General features: G+C 37.5%; 1 protein-coding gene across 6 annotated transcripts; it reads right to left on the bottom strand.

Moving 5' to 3' along the window:
* Window positions 1-894: 894 nt before the first annotated feature.
* On the bottom strand, window positions 895-21,358 carry ankdd1a (ankyrin repeat and death domain containing 1A). Of its 6 annotated transcripts, none has more exons than XM_053634698.1 (15): window positions 19,730-21,358; window positions 15,041-15,144; window positions 14,386-14,484; window positions 12,966-13,064; window positions 11,816-11,920; window positions 10,044-10,142; window positions 7,843-7,941; window positions 7,645-7,743; window positions 5,941-6,039; window positions 5,197-5,295; window positions 4,943-5,041; window positions 4,743-4,838; window positions 4,406-4,604; window positions 3,330-3,461; window positions 895-1,982 (listed from the first exon to the last, which is right to left on the bottom strand). In XM_053634698.1, exons 1-15 carry the CDS (start codon window positions 19,761-19,763, stop codon window positions 1,921-1,923), a joined length of 1,524 nt encoding a protein of 507 aa, XP_053490673.1. In that variant the 5' UTR covers window positions 19,764-21,358; the 3' UTR covers window positions 895-1,920. The 6 variants fall into 6 exon arrangements, with proteins under 6 accessions (XP_053490673.1, XP_053490675.1, XP_053490676.1 ...); XM_053634700.1 differs by having other exon boundaries at window positions 5,965-6,039; XM_053634701.1 differs by lacking the exon at window positions 15,041-15,144.
* Window positions 21,359-27,240: the final 5,882 nt, after the last annotated feature.

Here is a 27,240-nt window from a genome sequence, read left to right as displayed (position 1 = left end):
GATTAAGGATGAGTCTCTTCTCAAAATGTCCTGATTGTAGGCTTAAAGTGCTAATTAAACATTTAAGCAATTAAACCTTTTCATTCTATGTATGCATATGTATGTCAACAGCTCTTTTTTTTTTTTTTTTAAATAAAAGCATATTTAAGTCACAGTTAAAGGCAAGTCTTGACATCATTAAAAGCCATGATGCGTTTCATGCTACAACATGTGAAACAGTGAATCTATTTACAAACAAACAAACAAAAAACAGTAGCACTCTTTAAAAAAACCCAACAATTTATATGTACGTAATATAAACTTAAATCTTTATATTATATAAGCAGGACATAGTAAACACTGTATAAGAGCTGAATAAGACCTAGAGAAGAAAGTGGTTGTTATAAGTGAAAAGTGGTTGAAAGTGGTTGTTATAAGACTGCAATCACTGACAAGTCTCCTTTGGTGGATATTTATCTCCATTTCTTTCAATCTGGCACCTCAATTGTCGAGTCATTAGACTCCATAATGAGTGAAAACCACTAGCCACACCTAACAGGAGACAGGCACAGTCAAAGAGTGCTGTGCAAGTTAATGATAACATTTGAATGACATTATACCAGCAATGCAGTGCATGAAAAACGGATTTAATTCTAATAATGTTTCTTTCTTGGAACATAAGTAACACAGTGCTTGTAGCCTCTTAACCCTGGATTCACGACAAATTGAAGGCGACAAGTTGCTGATGTTGGTCCAGTTTGTCTCTAATACTTTACTATGTAGCTGCTGTTTTCATTTGTCACATTACATAATAGCAGCTACTGTTGTGCTGCTATTAATTTATCACCATGTTACCTTTGTTGGTTTGCAATTTTTGTTTTGAAAAAATTTCTGCTAGAAATACTGTGTTCTTGATTTTCCTGTTTTCTTTAACCTGAGCCAAGTTTCTTTGAAAGCTAATGTAAAATAAATAAATAAATAAATAAATGGGTAGCACTTTACAACAATCATGCACTAATACTTCAATTAATACTTAATTAAATGTGAACTAATGATGAGTGAAGGCATGTACTAATCACAAACTAATTGTTAGTTTTGTTAGTTAATGTATGAATCAATACATAGGGGTAAACTCAATCAAATATGCTCTATAAGGAAGAATATGAATTAAACATGCATCATTTCTAATTGTTTATATAATTTACCATTGCAGCTGCATACACAAGCATCATTAGATGGTGCAGGATTACTTTCATTACTTACACTGGTCCTCCTTATCGAACGTAGGAAGACGCACTAATAATAAACACTAATAATTTAATCTCAGCGCCGTCCAGTGATGTTTGTGTACGCAGCTGCATCTGGGGAATTATATAAACATTTTGAAATTATGCACATTTAATTCATATCCTTTCTTATAGAGCATGTTTGATTTAGTTTACCTCTACATGTTAATAAATACATTAACTAACAAACATGCATTGACATGTACTTTATAAGATGGTCGTTATTCATGCATGAATTCTTAAGACTCATGTCGTAGTTAAGGTTAGCTCTTCATTAGTTTGTGAATACTACATGCCTTAACTCATGATTGGTGCATGATTGTTCAAGCACTGTTATAGTAAAGTGTTACCAATAAATGTAAGTAGGACCTAAAAGTTGGGAGTATAAAACTGGGGAACATCAGACAACCCGCATCTGAGGAATTTACCCAATCATATGGATTTGGATTTGTCATTTCACAGTATTCTACCTATTTGCATAAAACTGAAATTTGTCACAAGAATCAACAGATGGTATTGTAGTAGCCCTTCAAAACTGTGTTGTTGAGGAAAACTGTGTTTATATTCTATTGCATACTAAGCTCTGGACTGTATTTCATCTTGTATTGGTTGCTGTAAACTTAAGTTCTTCAGTATGTTTCGTGACAACACTGCTTCACATTGTTGTACACTTCTTAGAAGTGCTGGGGTCTGCATTAGCTTGCTGTCGCATACTCTCTGTGGGGAGAAAGCAAAAAAGGTTCGAATCAAAAACGGCAATTCAAAATATGTCACAAATCCTTATATTTAACTTGATAGCAGGCGTTATCCTGTGTTCAAATGGGGTTGTGTTCGCCATGTTTATAACTTTAGAACTTTTCGGATAACTCGAGAGTTCTTGAGTAATGCAATGTTGATGGTTCTCAATATGGTGATACCTTTACAAAGACTTAACAGCTACGTATTAAGCAGCTAAATTATTAGCCTTAAATATTAGCTAGTTCATTCTCAGTGTTTGTTTTCCAGTTTCCTAGCAACTGTCAGGAACGCAGAGATGAGACAGATGCAACTGCGGGTATTGTTCCTTTAATGAAAGCAGTTCAAACAAATCCAAAACTCTAGGCAGAATCGAGATCACAAAGTCAGGTGATCGGCAAGCAGGATTAACAAGGCAAAGACAGCACACGTGAATCAAGGAACTAGGCAGCGCCAAACCAGGACACTAAACTCAGAACAATAGGCCTGGTATCATCAGGTGCACGTAGACAAACTGAGCGTATACTCTGCGAAGAACAAAGACACACGAGGGTTTTAATATATACACAAATCAAGGGGCAAACCAATGACAATAAGGGGAGGAGACAGGACATAAATAAATAAACAAACACGTGGCATCCTAAAGAAATACATAACACAGAAGAGTGTCCCATAGCGCTGCGGGCTGTTATGCGCCCTTAGCGCTTCTGCGCGTAAACACACCAGTAAATCCAGTCAAAAATTTTTGTCACAGTTCTAAATCAGTGCTCCTGATGCTATGTAATGATGAGGTATGAGGTAACCATGACATTACCATTACCACTGAAGCTCTATCACCTCTATCATCGCAATTTAACTACTTCTTTTCACCGTGCTGAAATAGGCTATAAAATAGGCTATAAAATTAGCTGGAGGGCATAAAATATTTGAATTAACATAATGTCATCTGCGACATAATCATAACTGGTTGGCAGAGGACTCCCATTAACGCATTACTTTCTGATATCCTTTCTGGTATTTTTCTGACACATAGTTTTAGGTTTGTCCCTTACTTATACAGTGCTATGAAAATGTATTTGCCCTCTTCTAGATCTATTATTGCTTATTTGTCACACTATATGACATTATAATATAATATCACATAAAGACAACCTGAGTAAACACAAAATAACATTATTATACTAAGGCATAAGTTATCCATAACCATGAATGAAATCCTGCAGTGGGACAAATAAGCATCAGTAGGGGGAACCAAGAAAGGGGCAAATACTTTTTTTTTTTTTTTAAAAGCACTGTAGTATGCTTCAGGTTTCCCATTTACTTTCTTACCTGCCAGATCCATCCTCGAGATTCCCATCAGCCCTTCGTACAAGCATTTAATGGGGTTTTCTCCAGCAATCAACACACCATGCAGCCAGATCAGCAGCATGCGATGCCCATGGTCCTTATAGCTTTTAGTACCTTAAAATGACAGACACTATCACACAGCTACACTTACAGCATCCACATACAATAGCTTTCAGGTGCACTCATACAGTTTATGTTATTTTATTAACTCAAAGCGATGATTTATAAGCGCCTTTCATGACCTTGATTTAGTATGTCACAGCTACACTAAATTGTGCACACAACTGAAATAAATAAATAAATAAATAAATAAATGTTTTCATGGCCTGTCCAGTCACCCCTGCCTAAGCGTCACGCTTTCTGCTACTGAAGTTCTAACTCATTAAGCAAAAAACAGGATGTGCTAGATCAAGTGTTATTCTGCAGACTGCCAAATAATGAAGGTGGAATCCATATTGTTAACAAATTTGCAGTGATAAATGCGATAATTACAACTAGGATCATTTATATAGCAATATACTGCCAAACGATTGCAATCTTCTCATATACTGTATCATGTTAGTCTTTCTTTTTATTGATTTATTTTGCTTGCTTGTATCTTACATAGTACTGCAGTACAATGGCATAAAAATAATTTTCTGCTTCTTCTGTTCTATCCCCTGATTTATTTATTTTTTCAGGATTAAAGGTAAGCACTTGTTTTTGAAGGCCGTGGTCTAGACACTATTAAAGAACCCTTTCTTGGACCCCAAGAAAAATCTGGAAACCTCAGATGCATGAACTACATGCAGGTAATTTGCATGAACTGAAAAGGGAGCCCAGTACCTTCCTATGCCCACTCTGAACACTTTCTCTGCATTAATATTGTTGTATATTTCTAACTTAAGTCGCAGACTCTGAATACGATCCTAAATTATTTCAAGGTGCTAAAAGGTAACATGATACAATTCAAGGTACTAAAGGCTAGTAAGACAGCACTTCCGGGTATTAAAGTGTAATACCAGACCACTTGAGTATAATAATGGGTATCACGCCATATCATTTTACAATTACTGTACCTGTCCACTCATGTTCTATGGCTCGGATGTGTGTGTCTGTGAAGTGCCAGTGCTGCGCCAGTGTCTTCCACTCCCCAGCTTTCAAGTGCTTGGTGGCCAACTTCCATAAGATGGAGCGAATGTGCTGTGTCTCCTGCTGATGGTCTTGTCTGAAGGTCACATTCCTTCCCACTAATGATTCAGAGCAGTTCACGCTGTCCTGCAAAACTGAGACTCAATTAAAGTGAAAACTGCTTCTTGTATATCCATTATATATGGATTTCTATGTCTGTGAAATATGAATCATGTTAAGAACTCGCATTTTCATAAGCATGATTCAGTATGCACATGGCCCTACCTGTTCCCATTTGTAAAATCTGTCTGCTTTGATAATCATGTCGACCACGTTTACATGATTGCTTCTGGCCGCAATGTCCAGTGATGTCTTTCCCTGCTGCAAATGATGAATTATAGAAGTGCTAATTAAATTCATCAAAATGCATAGTGTAGTACATTTAGGTACAAGTATATACGTAACACTGGACCAGAGAGCTGTACCTTATCGAGAAGTTTGAGGTTAACCCCAGCAATGAGGATCAGTTCAGCTATGATTTGGCGTCCGTGTTCGGCTGCTATATGCAGGGCTGTTTGCAGCCGCTGTGTGGAAACATAACAACTACTGTCAGTATACTGGAGACAGACCTACAGTATAAAATTTGTGAAACACTAACTGACTTCCATTTAGTCTCAAACAAACTGTGACTCTGTCTTAGATATATATTTTTTTCTGCTAGATTAAAATGTGTACTCACCTCGTCAAAAACATCTAGGTCACATTCTGCATCAATGAGTATTTTAACAATCTCTGGGTAGTTGTTAAACACTGCCAAGTGTAGTGCGGTGGTATGATTCTAATAAGGAATGATATAGTAGAGTCAGTTTATAAAGGGTTGCATTTTAAGCGATCTACTATATAATAAAACCATAGGAGGCTTACATAAGGAACAGCTTAAATAACATTGCCTTTCTTGTGGCACGTTTATGACTTTCCAGATACATCTGTAACTGGTACCAACACAGACCTATGTGGAACTTTATGGACTGGTGGAATTAATCAGCAAAGTCCAGGATACCGCTGTAATTTAGCGTTGTGTGTGCGGAGGTTTACTGGTGTAGATATGGATCATTTAATGATTTGTTCGCCCAATCCTTTTAACATTTATATCCCTTCATATCTTTTTACCTCTTAATAAACTAAAATCATATATTGCTAATTGAATACTGCAAATTTGTATGTACAATATATTACCATTTCCATAATCTAAATTGGGTTAACACTTACATTTAAAATACTACAAAGAGATGGCAGTACCTTTCCATTTCCATAAAATGGTATAGTACTTATCATCAACATTAGTTTTTGTTTACCCAAAAATGGTTTAATAACACATAGTTGTATGTTACCCTTTAATACGGTAAAAGTTAGAGAGAATCATAACATACTATAGACCCAAGGACTGGGCTGGGAAACTGAGTTAGTTAGTGCTGGTACTTACAGTGTCCACTGAGTCCACACTTACTCTGGCCTCCACAAGCAGCCTGACCTCTCTTTCAAAGCCATGCTGAACTGCAAAGTGAAGAGCCGTCATATTCCTCTGTTGGGGGCGGGTGCGACAAACATAAATACATGGCTAATAAAGCTCGTAAATCAAGTGATGTAACAGTTTTTTTTAGAATTCCTCATGATATAAACCCATAAAATGTTTGAAAATATTTAATTTTAACAATCAATAAAATGACTTTAATTTGGAGATCACATCTGAAAAAGTGTTGCAAAATAATAGAAAGAGAGATAGATAGATAGATAGGTTGCACTGTGTTGCACCGAAGTGAAATGAAACACTTACTAATGTTTTTATAAAATAAATATTATAGTACAACGCATAGTGTTCATTTTTATAGTTAGTCCTTGGTATCTATGCTTGTTTTTAATATTTAAATAACCATGAGAAATAGTGGAAGAAACATAAAAGCTTGTTCTTGAGCTTAATGACCCAACTAATTGACTCAGACAAAAGGAAAAAAATGATCCAAGGACTGAAAAGCACTCAATATCCAGTCTACAATGAAATCAGAGGAGTGTGGCTTGACCCATAAACCCATATGTTATTCCCAATAGAGCATAGAAAACATATCAAATGTATAAACTGAGGAAATGTACCATTTTAAGGAAAAAATAAGGTAATTTTGAATTTGATGGCTGCAACATGTCTCAAAAAAGTTGGGACAAAGGCAACAAAAGGCTGGAAAAGTAAGTGTCACTAAAAAGAAACAGCTGGAGGAATATTTTGGAACTAATTAGGTTAATTGGCAACAGGTCAATAACATGATTGGGTATAAAAAGAGTATCTTAGAGAGGCAGAGTCTTTCAGAAGTAAAGATGGGATGGAATCTGGATGGAAGCATATGTTGCTCTAAAACCTGTATATACCTTTCAGCATTGATGGTGCCTTTATAGATGTGCAAGCTGTCCATTCCATAGGTACTAATGCACCCCCATACCATCAGAGTTGGTTTTTGAACTGAGCGCTGATAAAAAGCCGGATGGTCCCTCTCCTCTTTAGTCCTCTTTAGTTTAGAGGATGCGACATCCATGGTTTCCAAAAAGAATTTCCAATTTCAATTAATCTGACCACAGAACAGTTTTCCACTTTGTCTAAGTCCATTTTAAATGAGCTTTGGCCCAGAGAACATGGCGGTGTTTCTGGATCACGTTCACATATGGCTTCTTCTTTGCATGATGGAGCTTTAACCAGCATTTGCGGATGGCATTGAGTAACATTATTCTGAAATTGTTCCACAAATTGTAGACGCAGTTTTTATAGATTGGTGAACCTCTGCTCATCTTTACTTCTGAAAGACTCTGTCTCTCTAAGATACTCTTTTTATACCCAATCATGTTACTGACCTGTTACCAATTAACCTCCAGCTGTTTCTTTTTTAATAACACTTACTTTTCCAGCCTTTTGTTGCCCCGTCCCAACTTTTTTAAAACGTGTTGCGGACATCAAATTCAAAGTTGCCTTATTTTTTTCCTTAAAATGGTACATTTACTCAGTTTAAACATTTTATATGTATTCTATGTTCTATTGTGAATATGTGGATTATGAGATTTGCTAATCATTGCATTCCGTTTTTATTTACATTTTACACAGCGTCCCAACTTCTTTTGCAATTGGGGTTGTATGTATTTTACGTACATTTGTGAGTTCATTGACGTTGCAGTGAGCCTCAAGCAGCAGTCGGACACAGTCATAATGCCCTCCATCCACAGACAAGTGTAAAGCAGTCAGACCATCCTGACAGAAAGCAACATTTCAAATATTTATACCATACTAAATAAAATCATGAAGCAGCCTTTCATAAAACGTGAGCTGTCGAAGAAAATTCTTGCTTACAATATTCTTCTCATTGATGTTCTCCCCTGTTTCCAGAATCTTCTTCAGCACCTCAACGTGGCCGTGTTTTGCTGCCAGATGAAGTGCAGTGTTCTCCTCCTGCACACACAGCAGAACTGTATCATTGGTACTCTCATGTTAGCACTGCAACTAATAATGAACCAGCTGCTTTATGGGGATTTGGGATGCCACCATGTTGTTAACACGTGAAAATTAGCACTCACATTAGAATAAATGTGACATTATGACATGCTTTTATCTATAAAAAGGGACAAAAATCCATTTACGTTTACGGCATTTTGGCAGATGCCCTTATCCAGAGTGACTTACATTTATCTCATTTATACAACTGAGCATTGAGGGCCTTGCCCAAGAGCGGTAGTGGCAGTGCTAGGGCTTTAACTCCTGACCTTCTGATCAGTAACCCAGAGCCTTTAACCACTGAGCCACTACTGCCCCAAAATCCATCATTGATCTAAACCAGTAGAAACAGCCATACTGAAACCAGAATTATATTATTCCACAGTGCATAGTTAGATTTCAATACACACAAATATCAGGCTCAGGTAGGAGGTGTGTCCCAAAGTTTGAAGTCTAAAAGATGTGTCAGAAGTGATTATATACAGTGAATATAAGAAGTCTTCACACCCCTGTTAAAACTGCAGGTTTTTGTGATGTAGAAAAAAACAAAACAAGATAAATCATGTCACATCATTTCCATCTTTAATGTGATATAACAACTAAGAAAATTCAAGTGAAAAACAAATAGAAATGTTTTAGGAACAAAAAGTAAAAACTTAATATAACATAGTTGCATAAGTGTGCACACCCTTTTATAATGGAGCATGTGACTGGGCTCAGAATGAACCAATCACATTCAAACTCATGTTATTTAATTACAAAATGAACTAAAAAAGTAATCATCATACACCCGTCATTAATGAAGTTATTCTATTCAACCCCAAATAAAGATCAGCTGTTTCTGATGGATTTCCAACCAACTGCTGTAGCCATGATCGGCAAAGAGCTTACAAAGCCATGTGTAGGATCTCACTGTCGGAAGATATGGATCAGGAAAGGGTGTACATGTAAGTGACGAGTTTTCTTCTTGTCCTTTCGTCTAATTTGGAGGAACGTCCTGTTCTTGGTGACGTCACTGTGGCGCTCCATTTTCTCTACTTGTAGATGATGGTCTTCACGGTGTTCCACGGTTTTGGAAATTTTTTATACCCCTCTCCTGATTGATATCTTTCCACAAGAGATTTCATACATGCTTTGTGAGCTCTGGGCAGAGCATGGCTTCAGCAGTCGGATGAAACCAAGACAATGTCAAAAAAGTCCTACAGAAACTGATCTTTATTTGGGGTTGACCAGAATGACTTCATTGATGACAGCTGTATGATAATTACTTTGGAATATGAGTTTGAAAGTGATTGGTTCATTCTGAGCACAGTTACATGATCTATTATGAAAGGGTATGTAACCATGTTATTGTAAGTTTTTTATTTTTCTTAAAATCTGTTAGTTGCTATATCACATTAAAGGTGTGATGTGAAAAGATCTGATCTGATTTATCTTGGTCTAATTTTTTTTACATCATAAACTTACATCGGGCAGCTGTGGATCAGGTGGTAGAGTGGATTGTTGGTGGTTCGATTCCCGGCCCACATGACCCGACCCAGGCAAGACACTGTACCCCAAGTTGCTCCCGATGACAAGTTAGCACCTTGCATGGCAGCTCTGCTACCATTGGTGTTTGAGTGTGTGTGTGAATGGGTTAATGAGACACAGTGTAAAGCACTTTGGATAAAAGCGCTATATAAGTGCAGACCATTTACCATTACAAAAACCTGTAATATGAACAGGGGTGTGCAGACTTTTTATATCCACTGTAGTTCTAATTTGACTTGTATATTTACACATCTATTGATATTAGTACAGACAGATACTATTTTCTTAAACTGTCTATATAGCTCCAGTATAAAACTAGGAAACAAACTTTAGACACCAGACATGTCTTGGTTGACTGACTACATTTGGGGTAAACATGAACTGTTCAGAACTTGACTCATCAGATGTGACTGTTGGAAGCATGCTGTTAATGCTTACTTTCTCATTTGCTCTGTCTTCCAGTACCCAGGAGGGGTTTAATTAGCAGAGCAATGCGGCTGAAATATTCCACGCCTCCCGCCGTGTTTTACCTTGTCCTTGAGGTCGTGAGCACAGCCCATGCCGATAAGATACTCCGTCACCTCCACCTGTCCATGCTCTGCTGCCAGATGAAATGCTGTCTTACCTGACTGACACACAGGAAAAGTGGGAGACAGGGTAGATAGGACAGCATGCACCAATTCCTAATCAACTTCAGAATTACATCACTGCCAACTGTTTAACTCAGAAAGCCATGATATTGTGTTAATAGGCTATATTATCCAATCTACCATATAATTACAACATTAAATATCAGTTTAAAAGTTCATAGTAGTATGCTTGTGAATAGTAGCTTATATTAATTTGAACCTATTTTTGTAATCAGCTATGAAAAGTCATATTCCAAACCTGGAGTATGACTACGTCTTACCATCACATCACTACTGTGCTATACATAAGACATTTTAGTGGGTACAAAGGTCTCTCAAATGCCACATTTAGCCGATATTTTTAAGAGGTGACAAATACTTTAGTCAATTGAGTCAACAAAACCTTGTGTCTAATATTTAACTAGATTTCTACAATAAGGTTTATGCAATCATTACTCTGTTTATCTTTCTAGAAGAAGAGAACCTATTTGTCTACGCTTATGAAGTATAAGCTTATAGTTCAAAACCATACAAGCTCTTCCACCCATATGGTGCATATGTAATATAGAATTTTTGCCCATGCTGTTGAATTCTTGATTTTGATTGATCAGAAGGTGTTGATTATATTTCAATAGCAGCAGCTCGGCCAGTAGTTTTACTGCAAGGAAACTCACAGGTCTATATCAATGCACTCGCTCTAATTCGTTATCGTTTTTATAGTAACAACTTGTATAGTAGGTGCTTTACATGAACAGGTTTTAAAATAGGTGTGTAATTGATGATAGGGTGAAGTTTTCTGTAAGGAGATGAAGCTGTAAAGTTTTCCACCATAGGAGAATCTTTAGGATGGAGGGTTTGAGGTTTCTTGGTAACATGACAAAATGCATGACAAAACTACCTTTGTTTTATTAACTTCAAGAGAGAGAAAAAAAACAGTCTGAAGAGTCTAGTGAGGGAATGACTGATTATAGCTGCTATAAAGTGAAAACAGAAACTAACTCAGATGTTACATAACATTAAGCATTACTATAAATATAGGGCACTGCCATTCTTTAATCGTTATACAGTAAATTTATTATGATTTGCAAATGGATGTATATAAAAAGGACTTCATGAATAAAGGACTTCAGGACATAGTTTTATTAGAAAATTCATGGCGATAATGGCACCACACAACCTCTTCACTGATTATTTTCATATAACAGCATGCCAATTGTTGTGTTTAATTCCTTACATTTAACAGGTTCATTGCACATTAAGTGATTGGTATTAAAAGACAGTGGGAACTACTTTTGGGTGCATGCTGTTCCATTCTGAAATTTTTATGTTGTACCTGCATGTGCATAAATGCATATGCTTTGATGCAACATTGCAATGGCTGCAGGAGGGTTCCCATGCATTTTTAGTGCAATATAAAAAATATCCAGAGCATATGATAACTGCACAGTCACATGGGAAGACAATGTAGTACAGTTGCAATCAAAATGATTCAACCCCCACTGCAAATCAGGTTTATTGTCAAAATGTACAGACTTTCAGCTGTTTGCAATGAACAAATCAAACGAAAGCAATTGAAATAGTTCAACACAACGAATGCTTCAAGTGGTTTCCCCAAATTCGACTGAAAATGCATCTTATAATGACTAGTGCAATCGTACAATGTGCATCATCACCTTGTCAACTTTGTCAAGTCCTACATCCTCCAGATCCTCCATGATGTACTCCAGAATACGAATATGACCTCGCTGGGCAGCACAGTGCAGAAGATTCAGCCCTTTCTGAGGAGCAGGATTACATCAGTCAGTGAATGGAAGTTTAATTTCAGATTCTTCTAAAAAATATCCACATTAGTTCACTGACTTCCAACTCCAGTCCTTTTATACCTGAAGCTGAGTATTTACTTCTTTCCTTGTACTAATATACCTGGTCCAACTTATAAGCTAAGTAACAGTCCCATTCTGAGTAATCCTGGGTGTGTTCATGCATGTGCTAAAAGCATGAGCTCTTCTCATGAGGTTTAGCTGACCCACTACAAGTGTAATGTACTTTCTCCTATAAATTACATACACATTATACCACCTTAAAGAAAAAATCCACCCTGATCGTCAATTTTTTGTTTACTCTTTTCACCTTCTGTTTTCTGTTTTCACTTTGGCTCACTGTTTCTTTCATTACCCACAATGCAGTTTGACTACTCACTGATAGTGTCACTAGTAGGTATTTACCTCTACCTAACGTGAGACGCAGCAGTGCCTTAATCCTCCTCTGTACAGTCTGTGCAAGATCAGGTTCCAAAGCTTCAACTTTCATGTCAATACCATTGCCAACACCATCGCGCTTGTCATCTCATACATCACTAAATAGCCAAGCTGAGTCTCTGCTGTAAATCAACACAACTGAATCGTATAGCTGCATTGCATACTGGAAATTTGGACTTCGATGTTTGCTGTCTCCACTATTCCTATATTGGATTTCTCATTAACATGATATCAAATGTCACTGAAAATGGTGAGTGAGAAAAGAAGCATTTGGTTTTTTAGGTGCTCAGAGCAAAATCTGACAATTATCAGTTATGTTAAATTTTCTCCTACAAAATTCCATTGTATCCATCCTGAATACAACTGCATGCAACAGACAAATGGGAATAACAGATACTCAGTACCAACCGACAAAGCACCAGAATCACTAAGCACATCACAAATATTTCAATATAAACATACTGGGTGAAACTTTCCTTTAAGTGGGTAAAATGGTCTATTTTGCACAAGTTCAGCCTACCCACCACCCACCCACCCCACCATCAGATCACAATGTGTGCCTTACTTTGTTTTCACAGCTGAGTTTTGCACCAGACGAGACAAGAATCTGCAATATTTTAAGGTGACCGAACCACGCTGCCAACAGAAGTGCAGTCATGCCAAACTGGAAAACAAACACACACAGTTTGTAGAGGCATGCAACAGAAAGATGCAAATGAGCAAGTTAAGGTAACAGAAGTCTATAGTGTATGTCTGATACATGTGTCTATTATACTCGTACCAGTACCACACATGCTGCACACAGGTTACTACCATGTCAGTGTTACTGCTGTGCTGAGAATGGTCCAGCTCCCAAATAGCATCTAACCAGTAATGATCCGATGGCGATGATGAATGGGCTGAGTATAAGTGTATCAGGTAGATATCACAGAGAATAATGTTATGACAGTTGGTTATGCATCTTGTTGGATTATATATAATAGGAAATAATAATAATAATAATAATAATAATAACAATACTTTAATAATAATTGTTGTTTTCTGTTATATGTTTTAGCAGGTGCCCAAGCACATGGCTGATGGAATATTCATCAGAAGGACAACTATGCTGAGCTTTGTGTTCTCAGTTCAAACATAGTAAAAGGGACGAGTCCTTGATATTTGAGAAAACACCCTGATTAATATTGAAGTCTGTAAAATGTTCTGTTTCTTTTCTCCCAGTCAAACTGAGAACACTTGAATTATCTCCTACATGTTGGTCACCAAACTATTAGATAATGAATTAAAGAATGGTGCCCTGATATCAAAAGATCCTGAATTCATTGTGAGTCCAAGTGAGCATTAATCGATTACTCTCTCTGAGAAGGAATGACAGCCTTCCTTTGCTCCCCCGGGCATGTTCAGCCATTCTATGATATTTCCTGAGCAGCTCTTTATACAGAGGAGTGACAGATTAAAGGGAAAAAAAACAACAACAACATAAGGTGTGAGTGAGGTGCTGGGTTACTACAAATACTGTATATTAGTATAGATTCTACAAGTCTCTGGAACTGTACTGGAGGGATGAACACCATTCTTCCTAAAAGAAAATTCCATTATGTGGTGTTTAATACATCGCTCCAGATCTCTAATAGGTGTTCAGTTGGGTTGAGATCTGGTGACTTTCCTGTATGTAACTCGCCAGAATTGTTCCTGTGCAAAGCAGAAGGTTGAGAGCTTACGCAAATCTTGCGTAATATTTAACCTCACTATTCACATGACTGGTGTTGCTTGTTCCTTTCACGCAGAGATCAAAATTTTGCTTTCCTGTGTGACGTCATTAATGAAGAGAGTAAATACTCTCTTCATTAATGAAGAGAGTATTTATTGTCTTCTTGTCATTCAAGTCATTGACTTCATTGACTTCTTGTCATTCTTTTTATTGTCTTCTTGTCATTCAAAATCTACTTAAATAACTTTTTTTCCACACAAGTTATCATACATACACTGTCCGCATCATCCAGCGCAGTGTCGTGCTCCAGCAGCAGACGCAAAGCATCTTCACCACCAGCACCTGCAGCCCAGTGCAGTGCCTTCCTGTCTACCTGCACATAAGGAAACGACACTGGTAAAACTGAAAAGATGTTCTATTAACACGTTTCAGTGATACTCAAACATTGACCTAGGGATGAACTGTTAAGAAAACATTCAAGATGGTGACATTCATGAAGCCAAACTGTAATATGTCAGACTGACAAGAAAATTCCAGTGATATTCACAGAGGTGTGGTTTTACTTTACTCTCTGACGTGAAGTCATATCCTGTGATAAGAGCAGAAAAGAGTGGGTTTCCGTTGCCCTGGTGCATAAGTGATCAAAACAAAGCATTCCAAAGAGAATATCTGGAGTGCAAGTCAACTTCCGGTGAACAGACTTCCTCTTGTTTCTGCGTACTGCTGAAAGTCCAGTGACTTCAAACGGTGTAATGCTGACTTGGCCTTTCTTTTTATTAGAGTAGTTATTCTGTGTAAAACTATACTGTGTGCATGGTTTAAGTATGACAGTAAAACTTCTAAAGAAATTTGAAAAGAAAAAAAAAAATCAATCCAGAAATCAAATGAACACATGTTCAGTACAGCTCTTTTGGTTGCAAGAGACTTACTTTATTTTTAGCTTTGATGTCTACCCCTTTCCTAATAAGCTCCAGCATCTTTCCTGTGTCATTCCTTTTTGCAGCGTTGTGAAAGACCTTCTCTGATTGCACCACTGCAAAAACAATTCACAATGTTTAATCCCTGCAAGTCTAGCATTCCTTCAGCATTCTTGGATTTTTTTTGCACTTCAAGTATATCTCAGAATTCACTAAGGTCCTCTACTATACATACAAAATACAAATACAGTGCCCTTGACTAATACTGGCACCCTTGGTAAATATGAGCAAAGAAGGCTGTGAAGAATTGTCTTTATTATTTAGTCTTTTGATCTTTTGCTCAAAAAATACACAAAAATACTCTGCTCTCATGGATATCAAACAATTGCAAACACAACACAGGTTTAAACAAAAATATATATATTTGAAGTATATTCCCATTGATATTTTACATTTCTTTAGTTACACATGGGTGACTAGGAACAGAAAATTGTTCAACCATGACTTCCTGTTTCACAGGGGTATAGATATGAGGTAACACATAGGCCAAATTCCCTCAGTCATTCATAACAATGGGTAAGACCAAGGAATATAGCTGTGATGTGTGGGAAAAGGTTGTTGAGCTTCACAGAATGGGAAGCGGCTACAAGAAAATAGCACAAGCATTGAAAATGTCCATTTCCACTATCAGGGCAATAATTAACAAGTTCCAGTCAACTAGAAATGTTATGAATAAACCTGGAATTGGACATGTGTCTGTATTGTCTCAACGCACCGTGAAGAGGATGGTTCGAGTGGCCAAAAAATCTCCAGGGATCACAGCTGGAGAATTGCAGAAGTTAGTTGTGTCTTGGGGTCAGAAAGTCTCCAAAACGACAATCCGAAGTCACCTACATCACCACAAGTTGTTTGGAAAGTTTTAAGAAAAAAGCCTCTACTCTCATCCAAAAACAAACTCGAGCGTCTTCAGTTTGCCAGACACTACTGGAACTTCAAATGAGATCGAGTTCTCTGGTCAGATGAAACCAAAATAGAGCTTTTTGGCAGTAAACACCAGAGGTGGTTTTGGTGCACACAGAGAGGTAGCCATATGGAAAAGTACCTCACGCCCACAGTTAAATATGGTGATGGCTCTTTAATGTTTTGGGGCTGTTTTTCTACCAGAGGACCTGGACATTTTGTTAGGATACATGGCATCATGGACTTTATCAAATATCAACAGATATTAAATGAAAACCTGACTGCCTCTGCCAGAAAGCTTAAAATGGGCCGTGGTTGGAGCAGAACAATGATCCAAAACATACATAAAAATCATCACAAAAATGGTTTACTGACCACAAAATCAAGGTCTTGCCATGGCCATCCCAGTCTCCTGACTTGAAACCCATAGAAAACCTGTGGAGTGAACTGAAGAGGAGAGCCCACCAGCGTGGACCTCGAAATCTGAAGGATCTGGAGAGATTCTGTATGGAGGAATGGTCTCAGATCCCTTGACATGTATTCTCCAACCTCATTGGCCATTATAAGAGAAGACTCAGAGCTTTTCTTTATTTTTTATTTTTTATAAACCTGTGTTGTGTATGCAATTGTCTGATATCTATGAGAGCAGAATATTTTTGTGATTTTTTTTAAACAAAAGATCAAAAGGTTAAACAATAAAGACAATTTTTCACAGCCTTCTTTGCCCATATTTACCAAGGGTGCCAATATTAGTGGAGGGCACTGCATGCCACTTTTTCTATAGCAACAGGGTAAATGCACTGAGCAATGTAGGACAATTGCTGACTATAAAAGTAAGTCCATCAGTCCCACTCTTAGAATTCACCATTATGCAACAATATTGCGGCAAAACACACATGACATCCTGTATTCACTGGTTCCCACAGGTCTGAAATATAACTGGATAGGTTTCCTCCTTATTTCCATTATTGACTGGAATTAAGTTGCATTATAATTATTACTAATGTGCTATAGCTACAAAGAGTTATAGCCACAGAGCTGAGTATGACAGCTGGTGCTGCCCCATGAATGTGCACCAACAAACTGCTAATGCAGCACTATTTATTAAAATCTTTACAATTGCAAGTTACTAGCTAGTAATAAAGCTCAACAGGTATTATCTCTCTCTCTCTCTCTCTCTCTCTCTCTCTCTCTCTCTCTCAAGTCACTGCAAGTAAGAGTGGACTGTTGTTTTCTCAGAATAAATAAATAAAATTAAATATATTTGGCCAGTCATCAATATACATGGGTATCGCCTAAGTGTAGTAAACAGTGATATACACAATTAGGCAACATATTAAGATTTCACAATGTGAACACAATACAATATTGCAATTATACTGCTACTTTATGTGAGTGTGATATCCTTGTACTCTATTGCCACCTGGTTAAAGATACAGTATATTTCTTTATAGTAATGCATTAATATGGTAATATATCAACAGCTGGCTGAAGACATGTTAAGATTATTTATGTTTGTAAATCTCAGGAAATCTCCAAACATTAATCTGGATTGCAACTGTAATTACTTTACAATAACAATGAAAATATATTTAGTTAGAGGTTTTGTTTGCATATTGCAGTCTTCTGTGATATATATCAATGCTAGGGATGTAACAGTACATCGTGACGCAATGCATCGCAAAGCAAAAAACAAAAGTATGTGCATCTTGGAAATGTGTAATATCAGCATTCTATTAATAATTCATGTAATGTAATTGCACTGTTTGAACAACAGAGGTCCCAATCTGCCCATCCCATTAGGTTAAAATATACAGAGAACACACTGTTCACATGATTGCGTTCTTTCATGGAAATCCTGTGAGAGTTGCATTTGTGAAGCCTGATAGCCTAATAGCTCTGGACTGCAAAGCCCAACATGGAATATATGTTATATGTTTACACAACCATGTTATAATGGATAACAAGAGCTCTTCAGTAGCTTTTAAACAACACCATCCACACGCCTCTGTGATCTAAGCCGCCCAAGAAAGAGGCCGCAGAATTCTGGCATTTTAGCCAACTTTGTAGCTCTATTTCTGCTACGGTCAGACCCAGGTTCCCAGGTCAGACACTTTGTTTATCCAATCAAAAATTTTGTGGAGAATTTAGGAATTTATTTATTTCTTTATAAGAAATGGTGAACCTGCACTACATTTTATTTACATGTTTATTATATAGAAATAAAAAAGTCACAATGTTTCTTCATTTCAACTTTTTTCAAATTTTCTGAGAAATCGAATTGAATCGAATGTTGAATGCAGAATTGTGAATCGAATAAAATCAACTTGTGAATGTTCTGTTACACTCCTAATCAATATCACAAATACAAACCAACGTAGTGTTTGCGCCTAACAAACTATGTACTGTGTAGACCTCTAACAATAAGGACAATTAACTATTGCAAATGACCCTATTAATGACATAACAGTGCTATAGTATGAATGCAGGCTGTCTCATTTTATTGAACCATTATTATATGAATACAATCAGATATGTAATCCTATTTTCCAGTCATGGGATAAGTAGTTTGTTAGACATTGATGATGCAGTCTACACTCATTAAACGTTCTTCAGTTTGTCCCTCAACCCTACACAGTTGAGGGTTCTAGGAAGAACACTTTCAGAAAAGGTTACCAATAAAACCCTTTCAGAACACGTTGTATCTTTTATTAATGCAACAAATTTTGTATCAAGAATCTACCCTGCTGAAAAAACCCCCAATACAAACCATCACAGAAACTCTAATGGCTTCCACTACAAATAACATTACAAACCATCAGCTAATCATTAAAATCATTACCATTACCATCATTGTATCCACTAGATATAACATGCCACCAATAGCAGGCAACAAATTACCAGTAGTGACCATGAGGGACCAGTACAGTTTGTATTAAAACCAGTACCATATCCATTATAACCATTAAAACCATTATAAATTCTCTGAGGGTTTCCATTGGGTTTTTTCAGCACAGTAGTAGTGAAAGGTTACAGGACAGCTATGTTTCAAAGATAGCTACTGAACAATTGGAGTCTAGCCTTGTGTATTATAAGATTGTGTATTCCTGAAGGAGGTTTTAACACTGTCTAATAGGAAAACCCTACACTCTTTGGTTCTATATATATATATATATATATATATATATATATATATATATATATATATATATATATATATATATAGCACCTTGAAGGGTTCCCTTAAAGCAGCAGACTAAAGAACCATTTTTAGTTCTAAATGCTAAACTTTACATATATATATATATATATATATATATATATATATATATATATATATATATATATAATATAAAAATATAATAAAGATTTTTTTAAAAAAAGTTTGTGGTGCAAGAATCCTTAAAAACAATTTAAACATTTTTTTTATATCTTTCATAGGGTTCTTAAAGTATAAATGGTTCTCATTAATACATTAACTATTCAAAGCAAGTTTTTAATGGTACCATTTGATTTCCAAACAGCAGAATATGTGCTAGCTATAAGACTAATATATTGAACATTGTAGTTCAGTTATAATTTACATTGAGCAGGAAACTGTGTATTGTGAAGTCCAGCAGTAGCCTACTGGAGCTTTAACGGGGGAAACAATAACATTTAACAGAATTACATACGGACACATTTCAGCAATTCTCTATTAAGCAGTTGTTGCAATATTTCAAAAATTATAAGCTTACTTACAGATATCGTCTTCCGACGCCAAGCCGTCCTCCATTCCTGTGCCAAATATATTTGTATAAACATAAATAAATGACCGTTTTTTCCCCCTAAGCGGCTAGCGGCGCTTAGCTCTGTTTTCTCCGAGGTTGTATTCTATTAAAAGCCTCTAAGGTACATTCATGAGTAGCCTTTTTATAATGTTATCGAAATATTCGTATTTCACGGTTTTACAGGAACATTTCACTCAGGAATATGATCCAAAATAAACGTCGAAAACAAACGTCCTGAATAGGCGGGGTTCGTGGTCAGTCAGGTTCATGTTTTCATTGTTAACGTTACACATCTCACACTTAAAGTCACGGGAGCCAAATATCTATTGTTCAGTCTCTAAACAAAATAGGTGCTATACAGATAAACATAAAGGTTTCCTCGCTACAGTTCCACCCTGAAAGCAGGAAAATAGTCCTGAAGTGCTCAGCCTGCTGCTTTCCTACAGCCAGCCCCTGCACCTGCCCAGCTTAATGCTTAAGCAAACAATTATCTTTCCATTGAACTGGAATGGAAAGCCAAACCGACAGGAACACGTATTCTTCATTTTTCTACTTTCTTTATAATAATATTATTGTTGTTAAAGAGTCTTTTCCTTTATTTAGAATTGATTACTATCATTTTTATTTGCCCTGATGCCAGTGCCTGATCCTGACACCAGTACTGCTGTGGATCTCCTGGCCCTCTGGATCCTGATGCTCTAGTTCAGCTTGGAGCTTCTACACTTGTGAATTGCTTTGTATTGCATGTGAATGGTCCTACATCCATCCATCCATCCATCCATCCATTCTCTATACTGCTTATCCTACTGGGTTGCGGGGAACCAGGTTTATTCGTTCCATTCCACCACACGAGATCCACACAGTTTGAGGCGCCCCAAAATGCGATCTAAAAAACCAGAGCTGAAGCTCTTCTATTTATACAGTTTTCTTAGGGTCAGGATGACCCAGACACCAATGTGTTTTAGAAAGAGCTTATCAAAATTACCATTCTGTTTTAGAAAGGGCTTATCAAAATTACCAGTATGTTTTGAAAAGAGCCTTTTCCGAACACCAATAGGTTTGAAAGAGGTACGAGACACAACATTTCGGAGAGACCTTGGTCTCACAGTTATCTCGCGGGTGCAACGTGACTCAACTACCCTTATAAATGGTCCCTCTTGGTTCTCTCTTAAAAATGAAGGCCTCCGTCTGTATTACTCCTGACTTTTTCTCGTGAGACGACACTCTTCCCCACCTCCAAGTATATTATGAGTAAGTTTCTTTCACATTTTTCTGTATTTCTGGTTTACAATTTCCTTTTATATTTGCTCTACATTTCTGTTATATATATATGGTTATACTGCTTGCAAGTGTTTTACTGTACTCCCTACTTCATAATATCATTATATTATCCTTATAATATCTTAATACTCCTTTTATTATTCTTATAATGTTCTGTTTTCCTTCTGTATGTGTGTGCGTGGTGGCATAGGCCTGTGTGTGTGTGTGTGTGTGTGTCTCTTAGTTGACCGTCCACCTATGCTCTGAGGCCTGCCGCACTAATCAAATACATGTATGGTTTGCGCCTTGCTTATCCGTGTGTTGTGTCTTAGGTAAACATCCGTTCATACAGTCCACCAGCCCAGTGAATTCTCAATAAGATTACATATTACTCATACTAGGTCTCCCTCGTGTTTATTTCATGTATATTTTATATACAACAGAGAACATGCAAACTGCGCACGCACACAGGGCCGCAGCGGGAATCGAACATGCTAACTACTAAGCCACCGTCCGCCCATGATCTCACATGGATACCCTAAATATATGCCCAAGTCTCATGCTCACTTTGTAGATTTGTACCTAAGAACTGCTGCTGTTATCATACAGACTGTCCTATGCTCATCTCAGGACTCTTATTCACTATATGCTCATACTGAACATGCTTTCAACAAACTTAATTACCGGTTGGTTTATAATCCAACTGTCTGGTGTCACCCAGACAAGGATGGTTTCCTTTTTGACTCCCTTTTGGTTCCTATCAACATTGATTCATTATTTTCCCTCAGTGTTTCCTTGGTGTGCTCATTAGGGGTCTAAATTGAGGTTGAATTGAATTGTATTGTTTATTTCTTCAGTAGACTATATGCACTCACTGTCCACTTTATTAGGAACAACTGTACACCTCCTGGAATCTCAACACCACCTGCCTTGCCAAGAAGGTCCAGCAGAGCCTCCACATCCTACATAGAGCTAAACTCCTACCTCCCATCCTCACAACCTTCTATAGAGGGACAATATGAAAGAATCCTGACTAGCTGTCTCACCGTGTGTTAAGGGGAGTGCACAGTATCCAAACACAACACCCTACAGCGGATTGTGAGAACAGCTGAAAAGATCATCGGGGTCTCTCTACCCACCATCGACACCTTATACAACCGCTGCTGCATCCGCAGAGCCATCAGCATTCCAGGTGTCCCCTCTCACAGTCCTCATGGACTCTTCATACTCCTGCCATCTGGGAGAAGGTACAGGAGCATCAGTGCCACCACCAGCAGACTCCTCAAGAGTTTTCTCCCTGAGGCAGTCAGATTACTCAACACCCTGCTGCCTCCCAACGCTCACATGGGCTAGTCAAACACCTAACCCAGCATGACTCAGTAACACCACATTTTACAAAGCTGCATCAGACACTTTAGGGAGCACTAAACATATTGCTGCTATCCTACCAATAGTTTACAGATTACAGCCCATGAGCTGTGTATTTATTGTTCTGTTCTGTGTATTTATTGTCCTGCACTCATCTCACACTGTTGTGTATTTGCACTTTATGTAGTCTGTACTGTTATGTGTTTTACTGTGGTCCTGGAGAAAGAATTTTATTTTACATTTCGTTCCTATGTATACAGGCTATATAGAGGAATGACAATAAAAACCCACTTCACTTGACACCTGTGCAAGTGTACAGGTGTTCCTAATAAAGTGGACAGTGAATGTAAATTATCATAATGAATAGCAATGCAAAAATTCTTAAGCCATAAATAGGACAGTTGATAAGTTGTAATGGATGCTTTTCAATTAAAGCTGTGCATCACAGACTTGTGACTCTAATGAACGTACATAATTCAGCATGTCAGTTTATGAAGCAAATATCCTCAAATAATGTCCAAGTGAGAAATTTTTTTAGAAGAATTATTTGATACATTATTTGAAACCATTTTTATGTATTAGCTAACAAGCTAGGGCAGCATGGTGGTGCAGCAGTCCCAGGTATTTCAACCTAATAAAATGTATTGATTTACCAATGTCGTTTCATGAAATGTCACAAGAGGGCACTGTATGTTAACAAACTGCATTCTCTAACAAACTTGTCATTCACAAGACAAGTGGATTCTTATTGTCATTCCTCTGTATCACCCCTATAGTACAGCAAACCCAAATGTTTTTTCATTGCAACACATAATATCTACAGCAACATGGTATACAGGACTACATAAAGTGCGACTACATGACATGTGTTCGGTGACTACAACAAGGTACACAACACAACAGTGTTGCATAAGAAAAATCAGTGAAAATAACTGTCTGCATACTGTACAGGAGATTAAAGACAAGTGTAGCAGCAAGATCAAGTGAAAAAGGAAAAGTATCCGCAGATAAAATGTTTCTCACAGATTGATCATTATCAGATCATAAAGATCCTCCTGAAGTCAACATTGACATTGAGAGCCCTAAGCTGCTCCACCTCCTCTCTGTGTCATCAGTGTACTTGATGTGATTTGAGTTGTACAGAACAGTCATGAGTCAGCAGTGTAAACAAGCCAAAAAAATAATTAAACATCCTTGTCTTGTGTTTTCCTTTTGTACTGTACTAATCTTGCCAACAGGGTTTTTGGATTGATGGTACTCTTAGTGCCTGACCTTGTGAACTAGCATGAGTTCCATGAACCAGTTGTAGAGGGAGGGGTTCAAGCCCAGCAGGCACAGATTTCCTATAAATTACTGTGGACTGATTGTGCTGGACACTGAACTGACGTCTATGAACAGCATCCTCAAGCAATTGTCGTTTTTTTCTCCAGATGGTGGATGGCTGTGGCTATAGCAGCCTCTGTTGACAGGTTAAGATAGTACGCATACTGAAAATGGTCCAGCAAGGCGGGGAGACTGCTCAAAGCACTTCATGGTGAGTGGTGTGAGTACTGCAGGACACAGACAGTTTGATGATAGTCGTCTTGAAGCACACCAGGATAACTGCCTGGCTCAGGGACAAATTGAAACGTCTGTTAGGATATCTGCAAGCTGGCCAGCACATTTCCTAAGCATAAACGTTCTGCAACCACTGGCAAAAATGATGGAATCACCAAACTTAGAGGATGCTCACCCGGGTTTTTAACGTTGTAGCGAATAAACAAATCACAGATATGACATAAAGCAATTTTTGTTTAATAGCTGAACATTCTGGCTTCATGAAACATAACTCAAACAAATTAAATTCAAATTATTTTAATTAATGGCATATTGTTTCCAGATCAAGTAGAGGGAAAAAATATGGAATCACTCAATGTTGAGGAAAAAATTATGGAATTATGGAAAAAAAATCACAATTTGTTGCTCCTCCTCAGGCTTTTATGACGGCCTAAATTCTTTGAGGCGTGGACTTCACTAATGAAAAACAATGTTCTCTATCAAGCTGGTTCCAACTTTCTCGAAGCGCGTTTGACAGATCAGCTTTGCAGGATGGAGCCTTGTCATGGACCAAATTTTTTCATTTCCACCATAAATTTTCAATCGGATTGAGATACGGACTGATAGCTGGCCATGTCATTGAGTTGATCTGCATTTCCTGAAGAAAAGCTTTAACACTCTTTGCTCTGTGGCAAGATGTGACATTATCATCCTGAAAAATGACTTCATCATCACCAAACCTATTTTCTATGGATGGAGTAAGAAAAGTGTCCAAAATTTCAGTGTACACCTGTGCATTAACTGCTGAGGTCTCCCCTGGTCCTTTACCTGACATGCAACCCCATATCACAAATTACAGGGTGATTTTCCTCAAAATTGAGTGATTTTATAATTTTTTCCTCTACTTGATCTGGAAATAAATATATGCCATTAATTAAAAATAACTTCATTTAACTTGTTGGAGGTATGTTTCATGAAACCAGAATCTTCAGTTATTAAACAAAAATTGTTTTGTCATATCTGTGATTTGTTTATTTGCTACGAAGTAAAAAAAAAAAAAGCAGAGTGAACATCCTCTAAGTGTGGCGATTCCATCATTTTTGACAGGGATTGTAGTCATAATCAGTGATGCTGGGTATGCGTGTCAGTTCAGAAGCCTGACTTGTTCAGACTCTTATCCGCAAAATTTGATGTGGCACGATGCACAGCAGAGTGTCACTAACCCCCACAGTGCACGGCCTGTCATATGTCATTCCTTACATAAAATGTGATCAAATAAACCGAGCAAGGCGATGCCCTCCTAATGAAGACTTGGCTTACTTTTTATGAGCATCATTAAAGTGCAATTACTGCACAGAACAATGTTATTTGACATGTATATAATCAACGGCACTGTGTGTTACATTAACCACCAGTGAATAACCATATAAAACTGTGATTTAAAAACAATACATATATAGTGTTGCTATATGTCGCTTTAGGAACCACATTACCCTCCACCTAACCTGTAAAAAATACATTATTTGTGCACTTTCTGTGTTTCTATATTAATGGCTCAACAAACACACTGAATTTATAATTTGGTTTCTTGTGTATATACATATAGATATATATTTAAATGCCACTGCATGGATGAATGTGGTCAGAAGGTGTGCATTATTTTCTTATAACAGCACAAATTGTTCCAGCTGTAACATGTATGTTAATATGAATGCATTCCTTCTAATAGAAGTCAGAATATTACAGACATCTGCAGGATTTTTAATAGTGAAACTGCAAAACGGATGTCGGCCAACCCTGTTGCTATAGAGACACAACATGCTAGTGAAACACAGCTCGAACCCCCAGCAGCAGAGGGGGACAGCGCATAACATCAGAGGGCCTATAGGTTATTGCAGTGAATATATGATTTTCATTTTTTTTCTCAATGCTACACACTCCTGTGATCCAATCAACTACTTTTGTACATTTTTAAACCTGCAGCACAAAAGTAAGTGGTGAAAACAAGCTATATAGCCAATCATTGGTCTTTTAACATAGTAGTTTGGCAAGAAATCAAATTAAACCATTTATTTCATTGTAAGGGTCATGCCATGTCCACCCTCTGATTTCACTTATTTCATTTAGTAGTGGCGCAATAAGTCTAATGTTGATATCTAATAAAGGAAGTCTATCCAAACTAAAACATATTCTGTAAATATTTGCCTCAGAGTCTCAGACCACATTCAGTTCTTCCAGTAATTTCACCCACACACACTTGCTGATGTGTTTTAGAACACAGTATGACTTAATCTAGAAAAATGAACAACAGGTTAGAGTGCAGCTGAATGTTGTAACATGCGGGCGGTCATCCTGGAAACCAGACTGACTTTTTCCTTAACACAGTTTGGCGTCATTCCCTGCCTAAGTTTAAAGTTGAGAATTATGGAAGTTATGCAGATATTGGTATAGATGTTTATTTACAAACTTAACTGTGTAAATACAGATTCTCCCTGATATTTTACGAAATGGTTTATTTGTCAGATTCAAACAACAGAACAATGTTGCTTATAGTGAGTACATGAAGATTTATGCATGTTTTTGAGGAAAAGATTTTAAGTGAGACTGACGTCTATTACTTGTTAGGAAAAAAGAAAAGAAAAGGCTGACCTTTGGGGTAATTGGACATTAGGGTCAATTCTAGTTTTTGAGGAATAATTTTAGAATAAAGTTAATATCCACTCCAAGGCAAAGGTTATTTCTACATGTGCAGTTTGTTTAAAATAGAAGCACCAAATTTCTATTGTTTATGTTAACCATTAGTAACCAGGATTAAGTTGTCATGCATCGAATGCATCCATCCATTTTCTGTACCGCTTATCCTACGCAGGGTCACGGGGAGCCTGGAGCATATACCAGGGGACTCGAGGCACAAGGTGGGGGACACTCTGGACAGGGTGCCGACCCATTACAGGGCACAATCGTTCACACATTCACACACTATGGACAATTTGGAAATGCCAATCAGCCTACAAAGCATGTCTTTGGACTGGGGAGGAAACTCCACGCACACAGGGCGGAGGCGGGAATCAAACCGCCAACCCTGGAGGTGCAAGGCAAACATGATAACCCAGAGGTGTCTAATCTTATCCGGAAAGGGCCGGTGTGGATGCAGGTTTTCATTCCAACCAAGCAGAAGCCATCTTCAGTACCTGCTTTATGATGGTCAGGGCTCTGGTGGATCTGAAGGCTATCCCAGTAACACTGGACATGAGGCGGTAAAACACACTGGATGGTATGCCAGTCCAATGCAGGGCACCAAGCACACACTCATTCACA

This window comes from Ictalurus furcatus, chromosome 10 (assembly GCF_023375685.1).
Source record: "Ictalurus furcatus strain D&B chromosome 10, Billie_1.0, whole genome shotgun sequence".
Lineage (NCBI taxonomy): Eukaryota > Metazoa > Chordata > Actinopteri > Siluriformes > Ictaluridae > Ictalurus > Ictalurus furcatus.
Note: the sequence above shows the minus strand (reverse complement) of the source record. Positions and strands in the feature narration are given on the sequence as shown.

Bases quoted from the DNA above. Each gene is read 5' to 3' on its own strand.
- ankdd1a (XM_053634698.1), bottom strand. From the start codon at position 19,763: ATGGAGGACGGCTTGGCGTCGGAAGACGATATCT. The intron at 13,065-14,385 runs GTATGTATGATA...TTTGTTTTCCAG, and splicing joins CGCTGGATGATGCGGACAGT to TTTGGCATGACTGCACTTCT. The intron at 10,143-11,815 runs GTGATGATGCAC...CCTGTGTGTCAG, and splicing joins GACTTGACAAAGTTGACAAG to TCAGGTAAGACAGCATTTCA.